The following is a 13,991-nucleotide window of genomic DNA, read 5'->3' on the forward strand; positions in this document are numbered from 1 at the left end:
ATAATGTATTGTGATCTCTGATCATTTTATAGAGTAGGTCCCTATATCCTACACTACAGTAATAAATGTAAATTTAATCTGCTATCAGTGCACTCTCGCTTCTTTTTCTCATTTCCAAGCCAAGAAACATTTACTACAGATAAAGAAAGTTTAAGTGAGCAAATGCTCTATATTCGCAAGCAAAGTAAACCCATGGATTGTGATTAGATGGAAGGTTTCTCTATTATGAGACTTGCACTTAATACTCTTGTAATGTGATGATAACAAATAATCTCCAAGAACATTCTTCAGAGAACAATGTGAAAATGTTGCTTAGGTTGCTGCATTAGAAAAGGACAAGAAAATGCTTTGGAGACAATCATGCAAATAAGAAAGCAAACACAGGCACAGTACATGTTACTGATAACGTTAAAGAGACAGGTCACATTAACATGCAAGGTGCTGTTGCGATTTTCAGTCTGTATAAACAATTGTATGTTTTATGAATTTCACTCCACTAGCCACCAGCCAACCTGGAAAACCTGTTCATTTAGTGTAAAATGAAATCTGAGCTCCAAAAATACTAAAAAAAACACATATACTTTTAGTCTACTGAAAGATCACCATGGTTTAAAATACAATGAAACATTATTTAATATACTTTGCAATAGCTATCCCTGGGTTTTACACCCGTTAGCTGATTATCTTGTCAAAAAAAATTACGGTCATTGGGAGCTTTACATTAGCTTGCATGATCCAGTTTCAAAAGTTGTCTATTCTATTTACTGTTTTTAATTAATTTACAAAAAAAAAATCTAAATTACTGATATATTGATGCGTCCTTACACCTAGTCTCAATATATAATGCGTTGAGAGATGCCTAGCACAAGCGAGCTGCGCCAAATGGTGTAACGTATTTTTTGTGTCTTTTTCGTCTGAAATGCGTCTTAGTTGCTTCACGAAACTGCACTGATTCATTTCATCTGCGACACTTATATGTCTGTGTGCAACAGTGTCTGTATCTACAGTGTTCACTCTAGCTCCGGCGGCAGGCTGGGTGACGGTGCTAGAGAAGGGGGCGTGACCATTGCAAAGGGGGCGTGTCTATAAGACGCGTCACCCTTTTCGTCACTCTTGGGGGCGTGTCCGGCACTTACGGACATGCCGGGCAGCCCCCAAGCGCTGCTGGCAGGGAGAATAGGTGCCGGGCGCATGCGCCCAGCATCCATTCACCGGCGGTGACCGGGTCACCGCACATTTCCCCATCCGCGGGTCACTGCGACCCACGGGTGTAGACGGCACTCGCAGGCTGTGAGGGTAGGGCGCTTTTTGCCCTCCAGAAGGAGGGCAGGGCGCAGCGCCCCGCTAAAACAGCCAAGCGAGAACACTATATCTGTATAAGAAACACAACAGAACTTGGCAAGGGAAAAAGCCATGGCCGCTGCAACATAGCACTTCGTATACAGATTCAGACTCAGTCGCATGCAGATTTACAAGTGTCTCATATCTTATTAATCAGTGCAGTCTCCTGAAGCGGTTTTGTTGCATCACAATGTAACTGACGCATTCTCGGGCCAAAAAGATTTGCAGTGTAAACCGAGTAGCATGGGACATGGAGCCCCGAGAAGGGTTGTTTGGAGAGACTGCAGCAATAATGTTGGAAAATACATCTGTAGCAACTCATTTAAAATAAAGCACATTATATGCAATTTGTACGGCTGCTCCATTTTAAATAAAATGACTGGAAATGGTGAGGCATTCTCTCTCCAGAATAGGGACAAAATATGCATCTTATCAGGGCTGTACATATTTTTAACAATTCCGTAGTGTATATGTGTTACACATTATAACTAACATTGTGGCACTGATCCTATTACAAAAAATATTTTAGACATAAGAGGCTACTAAAAAAAAAAATCAGGGATCATAAAAAAAAGTCTCATGAAATTTTTACTGTATTTGGAAAGTGTACGCTCACAAGAGACCCTTGGATTTTTTTTTAAGATAAAGTTATCAAATCCATGAGCAGTTATATGGAGGAACATCAAACAGAATTATATACACACAAAAACAAACAAAAAAAGTTTATGAAGAGAGATGTATTTACAGATTTCACTGCACACATATTAGGTAAATGTCAGTACACAGTTATTCCACAGACAGGACACTCTGTACCTTGAGAGAGAGGGAAAACGAGAGTACAAATCGGACAGGAGCAGGGTACACGGAGGAGGGAGCGAAGAAACTTACTCTTAACCAGGGCAGCTGGCTGAGGAGGGCGAGGTGGAGGCTCCCCTGGGAGAAGAAAGGCCACGAAGCATTGAAGGAAAAGCGAGTAATTGATTCAGAAGGCACATAAATTTGTAAAAGTTAGATTATTTAGGAGACCAGACATACATTAGAAATGTAGTTATCAGGGCCGTAACTAGAGTAGTGCGACCAGTGCCATGGCACAGGGCACCGCAAGGCAGGGGGCGCTGTTCAGGCCTGTAATTTTTCTGTTTATTATCATTCTCACTTGTAGCTTCCTCTTATCCCAGCATCTCCTGGCCTCCCCTATCTCTTCCCTGGCCCTTCCCCATCAGGCCATGGCCCTTTTTTGGGTGTGTTATCTCCCTATTTAAAAAATAGGGGGGCGCCAATGCTCATTCTGGCACAGGGCACCAAAAAGTCTAGTTACGGCTCTGGTAGTTATTACAGGGCGAGAAAGAAAAGTGTGAGAATAAAATAGAGAAATAAAAAGTATTACAGGACATAAAAGGAGAATTGGGAGAATGGAAGGAAATGGGAAGCAGATATTATATTAGAGAAATACACATAAAAGCAGGATATAAGATGAAACTGTGCTTCTACAATCATAAAATGTAAGATATGAACAAACAACCCACAAGAACACCATATTCAGTAAAGGCATCAATTACACACATACACACTAAGAAATCTATTGCTTCTAAGCCTAACATTCACTGACTTATTCTTATGCTACAGGAAAAGTAGAATGGTTGTATATTACGTAAACAAATCACTTTCCTGTCTTATATCAACTGCCTTTTAAATGGCAGTTGATATAATAATAAAATATTCAGTCATCCACATACAATAAAATAATTTATGATTTGGGGAAATATTCCAGTAGTCAGAGAGGGGATATCAACTCACGTATTCCTGGTCAAAGTTTATACACTAAATGATGTCAACATGTTGCCAGTTTTAAAATATCTGATACAGGGAATCTCTCTCAGGCAAAGTCATATACAGTATACTCTGCATAAAAACGTAGGGGAAAATTCAATTAGCCACGAGACTTAGTGCGGGCTTTTAGCTCCCAGGTTAAGTCCCCGGAGTTTTTTAATTATAACCAGAAATAAGCACCATATCCCGCGATAAGCCCTTTCGCTAACGCACATTAAAAAATATTACAGGTGAAGTGCCCGCAGCTATACAGTTACCGCGTGCAGTAAGCCCAGACGGTGCACTTAATGTGGATTTCTGTTCGCACCCTCCCGCAGCTAACTGAATTCCCCCTGTTAAGTTATGTCAATTCAATGGAAAAATGTGTATTTGCTCTAAAAGTGGTACAAAAGCACAGAAAATGTAAACACGTCATATAAAACATCACAGTTTTTACCACAGTATCTCACTCCTCAAGGCACTCTAATAGTCCAGTTTTAAGCATATCCACACTTGTGCACAGATGGTATACTCAAACCGACTGAGGGGCTAATTAAGTTACCTGTGCGTAAGCATGAATAGCCTTTAAAACTGGGCTGTTAAGGTGCCTTGAGGGACGAGTTTGGGAACCTCTAGTTTATAAAGCTTTATACATTTAATAAATTTGTATTCTCTAGCCATGGGAGCCCTAGGGGTCGCCCCATGCAGCACTTTTCCGAGGGCTCCTGCTGACAACCGAGGCTATGTGACTAAGTGGAGGGGGTAATGGAATGATAGTTGAAAGACCAATATGGCGCCACAATAAAGAGGTTGCAACATCTGACTTGTGCTCCTGCACACAAACCAACTTCGCCACCATTTTATAATAGTTAATGGTATAGACTATCCAGTTCTGCATCACCTATATATAGTTTAATTAACACCAGAAAATACCAGGAGAAATGCAGGTACAAAACAATAAAAACATATTAGTGATGAAATACCTATTCAAGAAACCATACTCAAGACTTAATGAGGGAATCTTGTAGCTAGTGTATAAGTGCTCAGCAGTGTAAAAATGGCTTTGCGCCCATTCGTACAGCAAGTAACACCCCTAAAAATACATCTTCACTGCTTTATTTTAATAATTTCAGCCCTCAAATGGAAATCTAATCTGTACACTGCTCTGCAAAACTAGATGTACCAGTATGCCAACTCCATACTCACACTGTCCAATCTAAGCCTGCTCCTCCTCAAATGCTGCCACCTTGCGCCGCAAACCATTGTGCTTTTTAAAAGTAAGTGCAAAAGCGCAAATTGAGGAGACGAGACTATACCTGGTTTTGCACTATACATTGAGTTTTTTCAGTTTCGCAAATGACCTCCCGTGCTTCAGCTGCTACACAATGTAGATAAAAGTGATTGGACACCCCCACGTAAGCAAAATGCATACCATTGTACACGAGCTCCAAATGGCCACTAATGTGGCGATTTCTACAAGAGCACTTTGTAGGGAGACCCATGCACTTGCAGTTCTACGGAAACTGTATCCAGGGCGATGCTGGACTGGTATACAGAAAATTCGGTAACCCAGATGGACTCGCCAGCTCAGAGCCTAGATCATAACCCCATTGAGAACCTCTGGGATGAATTGGAGCGACGGGTCCTTACTAAGCCAACCTGACCTTCTTCAGTGTCACAGTTGGTCACTGTACTTAAGGCGGAATTGCATAACATACCGCCTGTTGTTGTCCAGGAACTTGTGGACAGTTTGCCAAGAAGGGTGTCTGCAGTAATCACTGCACGTAGTGGACCTACAAAGTACGTCAATAAGATCTTGTTGATCTATATCCTGTCAGTGTCCAATCACTTTTGTCTACATAGTGTAGAATGATATTATATTGGCCATGCATATTCCTCAGATACTACACATTCATAAGGATGTAATGTTGATTACAAACTACTCACTTTTTGCCCTCCCTGGAAGTTGAGTTGGTCTAGGAGTACCTTGATCAAGTCCTAGAATATCAGGTGGGTCCATGGGATTTCCCAAGTACAGCCTGCATGGGGAAGCAGAGGACAAAAGTGTAATTCCTCGTTCAACATACTGAATCTCAACACAAGGAGGAAGTACATGAAAATGTTCACATATTAATGTGGCACAAAATGTACTGTCCAAATAAGTGATTATCATGATGGTCAAACATTACCGACTTCACAATCTGTGAGCTGTATTGTAACTCAGTCTCAAAATCATTGCCTCACAATATTACAAAACATTGTAAATATCCTACAAGAGCAATCACAAAACTGATTTGCAGGCTATGAGACTCTATGGGGTATATTTACTAAAGTGCTGGTTTTTAGAAGGGGAGGTGTTGCCCATAGCAACCATATTCTAGCTATTCTATTCTAGAAGGTAAATGTTAAGTAGAATCTGATTGGCTGCTATGGACAACATCTTCACTTCTAAAACCCACACTTTAGTAATTATACACCTACATTTCCACATAATCTGTACTTGAGTATGCCAATCTAAATACTTGAAAAATAAAATGTATGGGGCAAATTTACTAAAGTGAGAGTTTTATGAGGTGGAGATATTGCCCATAGCAACCAATCAGATTCTACTTAACATTTAACTAGCACATTCTAGAAGATAATAGCTAGAATCTGATTGGTTGCTATGGGCAACATCTCCACTTCTAAAACCTCTCATTTAGTAAATTTACCCTTACATGTTGATGACTGGTCTGGACTGATAAAGACTGCACGTAAGTGTGACAAGGTAGGGTCAATAAGAGAAAGAAAATGTTCATTTATATATGTAACGCTGATCATATTATATGACAGCGTTACATAGTAATAGTAGCCCATACTGTAGTTCAGGGAGAAGCAACCTCACCTGGGCACTCCAGATGCTGTGGAATTACACATCTCAGCATGCCCTCTCAGAGGTTTAGCATGATCTAACAGCAAACCTGTGGCAGGACATGTAGGGAGGTGTAGTTCCACAGAAGAAGACCAGTGAAAGCAGGCTCAAATGTGCATATGTAGCTGTACTGCTCGGTGTACTGTTGTGTTAAAAAAACCTAAACTGTGGTGACACTGGCCACATGGATATGCATCATATGTGGAGGACAATAATACTGAAGTACAGTATGGTACACATGTGACGTTGCACATCTTTGCTGCAGTCACGCCAAACAGCCCCTCTCTGTGCTCCAGGTCCCGTGAGACTCTGCTACCGTTGGGTGTCTTTTTAACGTCTTTTTTTTTGCAGAACATGCAATGCAATGTGACTAGGACACACCAGCAGACTGTGCCGATTAATTTGATATGTAACAATTATATATATGTTTGCGACCGAGTCTCTCAATCAGCATACAAAGCGCTACGATGCAACAGCCGCAGCTTTTTTCCACTCCAAGTTTACACACAGACATACAAGTGTCACATATCAGATCAATCAGCACAGTCTGCTGGTGCATCCTAGTCACATCGCATTGCCACTTAGACACATTTTGTCACAAAAAATAAAAAAAAATGATGCCAGAAGCTAGCAGAGTTGCACTGGACCTGGCGTCTCACTCACGCCAGGCATATCGCGTTGCATGTCGTATTGAGGCTAGATGTATGAGGACACATCTGTACGTCATCCTTTATTGATTCTAATAAAACTGTCCAGTTTCTTAAATACGGTCCAGGTTTTACTCCGCAATAAGAAACAATGTATCTCATTTATGCAAAATATATGATTTTGTACTGCTGCTCCTAGATAGACGAGTTCTATGCACAGCAAAGATGTATTATGATGAGAATGTATGCTCTGCGAAAGTGTAAACGCCACATCTAAGTTTTCAATCTTTTCTGAAGTTATCCATTAATACGGCTTGATTCAGCTTATTTTATGGCTTACATCATTAGATAAAGGGACTATGGGGACTGTTTTTATTATGTGTTACTTTTTGTATGTGTGAAGATTTTTATTTATGTGCCCACAAATGTCATTCTCTGAAGTGCAGCATGGTGGTTCAAACAGGGTACAATTAAAAATATACGATGAAACCTGAAAACCACCAGCTGAGCAGAATTCCAGTCGTTTTGCAGAGTTAAAGTACCAGAACATCCCTCCGCACAGCAGCTAATACCCCTAATAATGCGCCTTCTCAAGCCTTTTAATTTTGTAGTCATTCTTTGTTTTTGCTGTTACTACATCTAGAACACAACCTCGTGCAACACGAACTTAATAGAGCTTCTTTTCATTATCCAGCATTCACTAACATAGGTTATTATGTCACACCAACAGATGATTAACTTTATTCCTACATAAAATGCAGCAATATATCACTTTATAAAGATAGAAAAAGCAAATGCCAATGCAGGCGGGCAATGCTGTGGCTTCCAGAATGAGCAGATACATTCAGTAGTTTTAGCATTTACTTACTCATCAATCTTGTCAGGGAAACCCCAGCAGTGAGCAGGCACAGTATCTCCATGACCTGTATGGATGAAGCTGTTCTTTAGAGGCCGACTAATATCATGAGCTGACAGACCAGCTACAGAGGTCACTGTGTTCCGTGGAAACTGACCAACCTTCAAGGTTCGTTTGTTCTGACCTCTCCACCAGTAATTCTCTGCCCTGTGGGACACATAAATGTCATAAGACAACAGACAGCTGAACAGGCTTCATTCTGCAAAAGTAATATCTATCTAAATAAGACCCTGTAGTCAGGCAAAACAAAATCTTTTTTTTTTTTTTTTCCATTTAAAAGCTTAGTATTATTATATTCTTTCTTGACTCACCGACGGAATGCAGTAATTAAAACTACCAGCAGCTACCTTTATCCCTAGCAGTACAGGTTTATACTACAGCAGTGGTTACGTGTTTAGTTTGTACGATTAACTCTTTGCCCAATTAACACGTGGGTACATGCAGAGTAAAGAGTGAGTCAGCCCTTCTTCCTGTCATCCCTGAGAGCACACTCCCTAAAACTGTAATCTGTCACAAGCACTCCTTCCTGCCTCTTCTGAAATTCCTTTCTGTCTTTCAGTTCTTACCTAGCAGAAAACGTCAGCAGATGAGGGGGAAATGGACAAGATATGACAGGTATCTTCCTACAACTAGAACCTGAATGAAGCCCATGATATGTGTGACACTGGTTAACCTCCTACACACCTGCAATGACCATGCTGCTTTTCTATCACCCTGTGTAAATCAGTGAGATCCAATACCTAACATGTGCTAATATGGTTAATCTAAGTGGGTCTTATTCAGAGATGGACGCAAATGGCGTCACAAATGCGTCTTTGTAGGCAACATCTGTATGAAAATATGCAAATGTCGCAGCTGCATTGATTCGTATTGAGACGCCTACCAGCAGCTTTGCAAATCCGCAGCTTGTTTACAATGATACAACCACAACAGATTGGCCATCTGCGTAACCCTATGGCGGCGCAAAATGGCCAACGGAACTAAGTCATCTGAGCCATTTTGGCTGCATACGGGATCGCAGTCGTAAGCTGTGAAATGTCCACAAAACAGTCATGACACACTTTCATTTGAGTCGCCACATTCCCCCCCCATGTTGCCACCCGCAAAAGGTCCCTGCCTGTCAGTAACTGCAAATAAATCCTCTCGGTGATCGCCGTTGCCAGATCATCAGGACGCATGTGCAGTGCGATTCCAACGCGTGCGCAGTACAAAGAAACATTGGCTATTTGCATAAAAATCCTTCTCTGAATGAGGCCCAGTGACAGATGCACATGTAAAGCCTGACATTTTACTTTCTGAAAAATGTCACTAGACAAGGGTGTGGAGAGAGCATTTTAAAGCAATAAGCACTGTAGGGGAGAGTGGAGAAGTAAGACAGAGCTGTCACTAACAGAAGTCTACGATGATCACTCACATAGCTTCAGCTAAAATGGATTGTACTTGTGCTCACCTGATGCACCACCACTAGTGAGCACTGAACGTTAGAGACTATATTAACAAATTATAAGCACTACAAAAAGCTTGATAAAAACAATCTGCCCTATTACTTGCATTGTTCTATAAAGCCTATAATGACCTTATTTGTACATGTTTAAGGTTTAGTCTTGTGGATTACGCTGGTGCTTTATAAATAAAACAGCAGATGATTATGAATAGTCTCTATACTAATAATCTGGATATACTATGATTGTCATTAGCTCATTCACAGTCATCAAAAAGGCAAAAAGGTCTTGTAGTTTGTGACACCTGAAGGAAAATCTCTACCTAGCCAGCAAGTCCACTCTACAGCCTATCACTAATAACACCTTCCCCAGCACGTTTTTGAGTAAAAAAATTCAGCTTCACAGACAGCTGTTTGCAGGTTACTTACAAAGCCCCAGAGAAAGAAGTCCAATCTCTGTCCTGTGTTCCGGCAGGACTTCTGTCCTTGCTGCTCTTACACCTCTTTCCCCTTCCCCCCTTCACTTGTAACCCATTCCTTCTGTGAAGATCAGCTCACCTGCCCCCGCTGTGCGGCTGCCAGCAGGAATGGGAGCAGTGTGTGGGTGTGTAAGAGTGTATCTAAGCTGCAGCACGCCATTGGTACACAGGCAGGGTCAAAGGAAATGAGTGCATTTAAGTTCGTTGTTTTGCATTTAACCCATTCTTTGGCAGAGGGACTGCTTTTGTCAGGAAGACATTACACTGCACAGAGGGAAATGCCGAGGCAGCTACTTTGTCACAAAGTTGGATTAGAGATTAAAATGATAGATCAGATAGTGGCAATGTAATGCATTGTGAATGTTAGCAACCAATATTACCATTTAAAAATGTTACACTTTGTTTGACCTAAAAAGAAGCTAATTCATTATCTATATAAAATAAATGTATTTTAGCTCTGAATCTGTTACAAGATCTAAGCCCAACAAACTTGCTGCTAGCACATTGCCTGTTCATGGTCTCATGAAGCAACTGTTGAACTACAACTCTCAGAATGATTTGACAGTTTTCTGAAAACCCATATTATAAAAAATACAGTCTGGAGGCTGATACATGGTAGAGCGTATGCCCATTTACGGACTGGGGTCTATTTACTAAGCAGTGTTAGGAGACAGAGTGAAAAGTGATAAGGTGCCAGCCAATCAGCTCCCAACTGTCATTTTTCAAACACAGCTGTGAGATGACAGTTAGGAGCTGATTGGCTGGCACCTTATCACTTTTCACTTTGTCTCCTAACACTGCTTAGTAAATAGACCCCAACTGTATCTTACACCTTTTCGCACTGCAGATGCCCAGATCATGCATGTTTGAGTTGTATGTATTTCAGTCTCATCTCCACTTATGATAGAAGGGGTGTATCTGGGCTATGTTCTCACATAGACTAAGCTCAGTGCGAGTATGCAGACTGGGACAGATACGCCTGTTTCCATGCATATCATTTGCATCTAGTATAGGCTGATGCATGTGCGGACTGATGAGGACAAGCATCAAACAAAGGGGACGGGTAAGGGGTAGGTGCACCCAAAGATGTTTACAACTCTGCATATTGGACAAGATATACATTTACTCCTGTGCACACAATGTCAGAACATCTGCGCAGCATTTGTATTCAACTCAGCATCAGGCCAAGAATATTTAATTTCAATTACAAAATTATTGAGAATTTGCAAACAGCACCTGTACTGTATGAATGACATGGAAAGCTGGAATGACTGACACTGAAACACTTCATAATGGCATAACTTCAATAACAATCTATCTACACCAGCAATGGTTTTCTTTCTCAGTTTTGTTTCTCTGTTGTTGCAGCTAGTACTGAAGTCATAACAGCACAATATCTTTTAGTATGACAGCTACAGAAAATAGAGTACAGGTAACACAGACAAAGAAGTCTGCAACATTCTATTTTAAAATTTCACAGCAGCTTTATCAGAAGGCAATGCCTGACACTTTCTATGGCCTCTATATTACTGAAACTAATATGCACTGGTATCTTCTATTTATGACATGGTAAATATGCAGCCGACATGGCCACAGAGTGCTGTGCTGAGGTCACTATATGCAGCTATCAATCATGTTACATAGATTGCAGTAGAGGAGTTAATTCCTCCACACATATATTCCTCTCAGTCTATTCAGCCTGTCGCTGGGGCACAATTACCAGGTGTGGCTGTGATGGGCGCTCCTCCGTGACTCACTTTCAGCTCTCCACCCAGACCTGATAACCTACCCACAGGGTGCGTCAGTGACAAACTCCCTGTTTAACCCCTGATTTGCTAATGCATATACAAAATAGCAACTTATCATATTCACAATGTGTGCCTTAAGAGTGACCCTATGAGAGTCAGTATAATATACATTGACACATACTCATTCTGCAAAGAACTAAAGTAGCTTCTGGGAAAGCAGAGATTTACTGTCTGAGAATACAGTTGTGACAGGTACAATTTTCTTGTCTTGGCAAATTAATGTAGGTTGGGCAACACATTGGCACCTTTGTATGCTGGCTCGCCAATTGAGAATTGCAGTAGTTACTATTGAATTTGGTCATCGATAGATAATGCTTTACCTCTTCACTGCTGTACATATTTGACATGTTTTTTTATGGCTTGCTTGGCCTGTCTCTAAACTCACATCCACATCTATGTGTGCAGATGGCTTAATTGAAAATAGTACAGTGTATACTACAGTGCAGCCCTAAAGGATACTCCATTGGTTCAGAAACAGTGCGTCGTGGCACATCATGTGTGGTCCAGCCCCAAATCAAATGATTTGAGCAATCCAGTTTGTAGGTGGCACCGCATACTGCCTATAGCCTTAAAGAGGCAGGAGGCGGCCATTTAAACAGGCTGCCCTGCTTAGTGAGAGCCTGAGCGTGCCCGCCCCCTCCTGCACTTCCCCCGCATTCTCCTCCTCCTCCACATGGCTTCCTCCACATAGAGTCCTGGCTCCTAGCAGTAGGAACAATGGCCCTCATTCAGAGCCGGACGCTCTGAGCAGAGCGCACGCTCTGAATGAGGGCCGTCCTCCATAATTACGGAGCGTCCTCCTGGACACTCGTATAGCTGTGGGTCACCACCCACAGCCTATACGAGCGTTCAGGTTGATGGCCGCGATGGTCTTGACCATCGCGACCATCGCCACTGCGAGCCGGAGCCTGCGGTTGAGTTTCTCAACCGCAAGGCCTGGAGTGATTTTGGCTCTATCAGAGCCAAAATCACTCCCACTGACATCACTAGTGATGTCAGTGGGCCGGCTTCTGACCGTAGGCGTTCCCTTGGGAACGTCCCCGTCTGGGAGGCACGCCCACCAAAGGGGGCGTGCTGTCAATCAACATCGACGGCACGCCCCCTTTGATCAGACACAACGAGCGAAGGAAAGTCCTTCGCTCGTCGCGTCTGGCGTATGCGCACGACGGAGCTCCCTCCGTCGTGCGCATGCGCAGTGCCCACCATCGACCCACTTGCGAGCGGACAGCCGCTCGCGAGTGGGTCTGAATCAGGCCCAATGTGTTTTATTCTTACTGAGTGCTTACACTGTATCTAAAATTCCCCCAGATCCAGACTTTTTAAATTTTATCCTAATGCTGGGCATACACAGCCAGATAAAATGTCTGTCAGACCGACAGACATTTTATCTGGCAGCCTGCCAGCCGCAGATGTCGCCGGCATACACTGTGAGATTTCGCTCACAGTGTATCAGCCCGACATCCGCGCTCCGCCCCCGGGGGAGGAGACATTTCTTTGTCTGTCTGTCGGCCGTGGCTGGGCATACACTGCCCGATGCGGCCGACAGTTTACCGGTAAATATCGCATCAGACGGGCATGCTGGACAATCCGGCATGCCCGACCGAGCAATATTTAATCCTCAGTCGCCCCCCCACACGCTACAATTATCGGGGTGAACCGCCGATATCAGTGATCTTACAAAGCTATTCAGTACAGGTTTTTAAGTAATATAGATACAGATGTGTCCTTAGATGCGCCAGGTTCCGTGAGACTCTACTAGCACCGGATGTCTTTTTTGTGCCATTTTTTGCCGGAAATGAATCTAGCAGACTGTGCGACTAAAGGTGCCTATCCATTAGGCGACCTGAAAGTCTGAACGTCTAGCGTTCAGACCTTCAGGTCACCGAGGTGCGGGCACTGCACTGAATGGCGTTCACTGAACGTCATTCAGTGAAGGAGCCCGACCTCCTATCCTTGAACATGCCGAACCTGACGAGCATCGTCAGGTTGACGGGCATGTTCAGTAGACAGTCGGGGACAGCAAGGACCCAGCATGCACGTGCATCGCTGGTCCTTGCCGGCTATCCATTACCCGACTTTGTGAACAATGCGACCAAAACTTCCTGGTTTTGGTTGGATTGTTCACAAACTCGGGTAATGGTTAGACCCATTGAGTCTCTGAATCTGTATACGAAGTGCTACATTGTAGCGACCGCATCCTTTTTCATTCCAAGTTCCGCTGTGCTTTATATACAGACTCAGGTGCACACAGATAAACAAGTGTTGCATACTAAATTAATCTGCACAGTCTGCTGGTGTGTCCTAGTCGCATTTCCAGCATAAAAGACACTCAACGCTCGCAGAGTAGCACGGGACCTGGCAGTTCACTCACGCCAGTTAAGTCACGCTGCCTGGCGTATAGAGGCTAGACGTATGAGGACACATCTGCACAATCTATCTCTCACAGGTAATGAAATTGTTAAGTTCCCAGAAGGGAGGGAACTGGTACCTGCCCTCGATGACAGTTATGACATCGTCCATCTGGATGTGCAGTTTGTCCGGCTCCTGGAAGTCTTGCAGCGCTCGCATATCTGTCGGTTGAGCCTGGGTTACAAAGGATAATGGCATGGTAACTCATCAGTAAAAGAAGCGGCAATCCC

At 42.8% G+C, this 13,991-nt stretch overlaps 1 protein-coding gene across 7 annotated transcripts in view; it reads right to left on the minus strand.

Moving 5' to 3' along the window:
- Positions 1-13,991, minus strand: part of TNK2 (tyrosine kinase non receptor 2) — a 210,745-nt gene that overhangs the window by 26,068 nt on the left and 170,686 nt on the right. For 4 of the 7 annotated variants that reach the window (XM_088444778.1, XM_088444775.1, XM_088444773.1 and 1 more), the window contains 4 exons: positions 13,841-13,935; positions 7,577-7,771; positions 5,098-5,189; positions 2,155-2,274 (listed from right to left, as the gene is read on the minus strand). In XM_088444778.1, the coding sequence (XP_088300904.1) occupies positions 2,155-2,274; positions 5,098-5,189; positions 7,577-7,771; positions 13,841-13,935 (502 nt within the window). The remainder of the gene's footprint in view (positions 1-2,154; positions 2,275-5,097; positions 5,190-7,576; positions 7,772-13,840; positions 13,936-13,991) is intronic. The other 3 variants (XM_088444776.1, XM_088444777.1, XM_088444779.1) reach the window with 2 other exon arrangements.

The sequence above is a fragment of the Taudactylus pleione genome, unplaced genomic scaffold (genome assembly GCF_031769625.1).
Source record: "Taudactylus pleione unplaced genomic scaffold, aTauple2 ptg000372l, whole genome shotgun sequence".
NCBI lineage: Eukaryota > Metazoa > Chordata > Amphibia > Anura > Myobatrachidae > Taudactylus > Taudactylus pleione.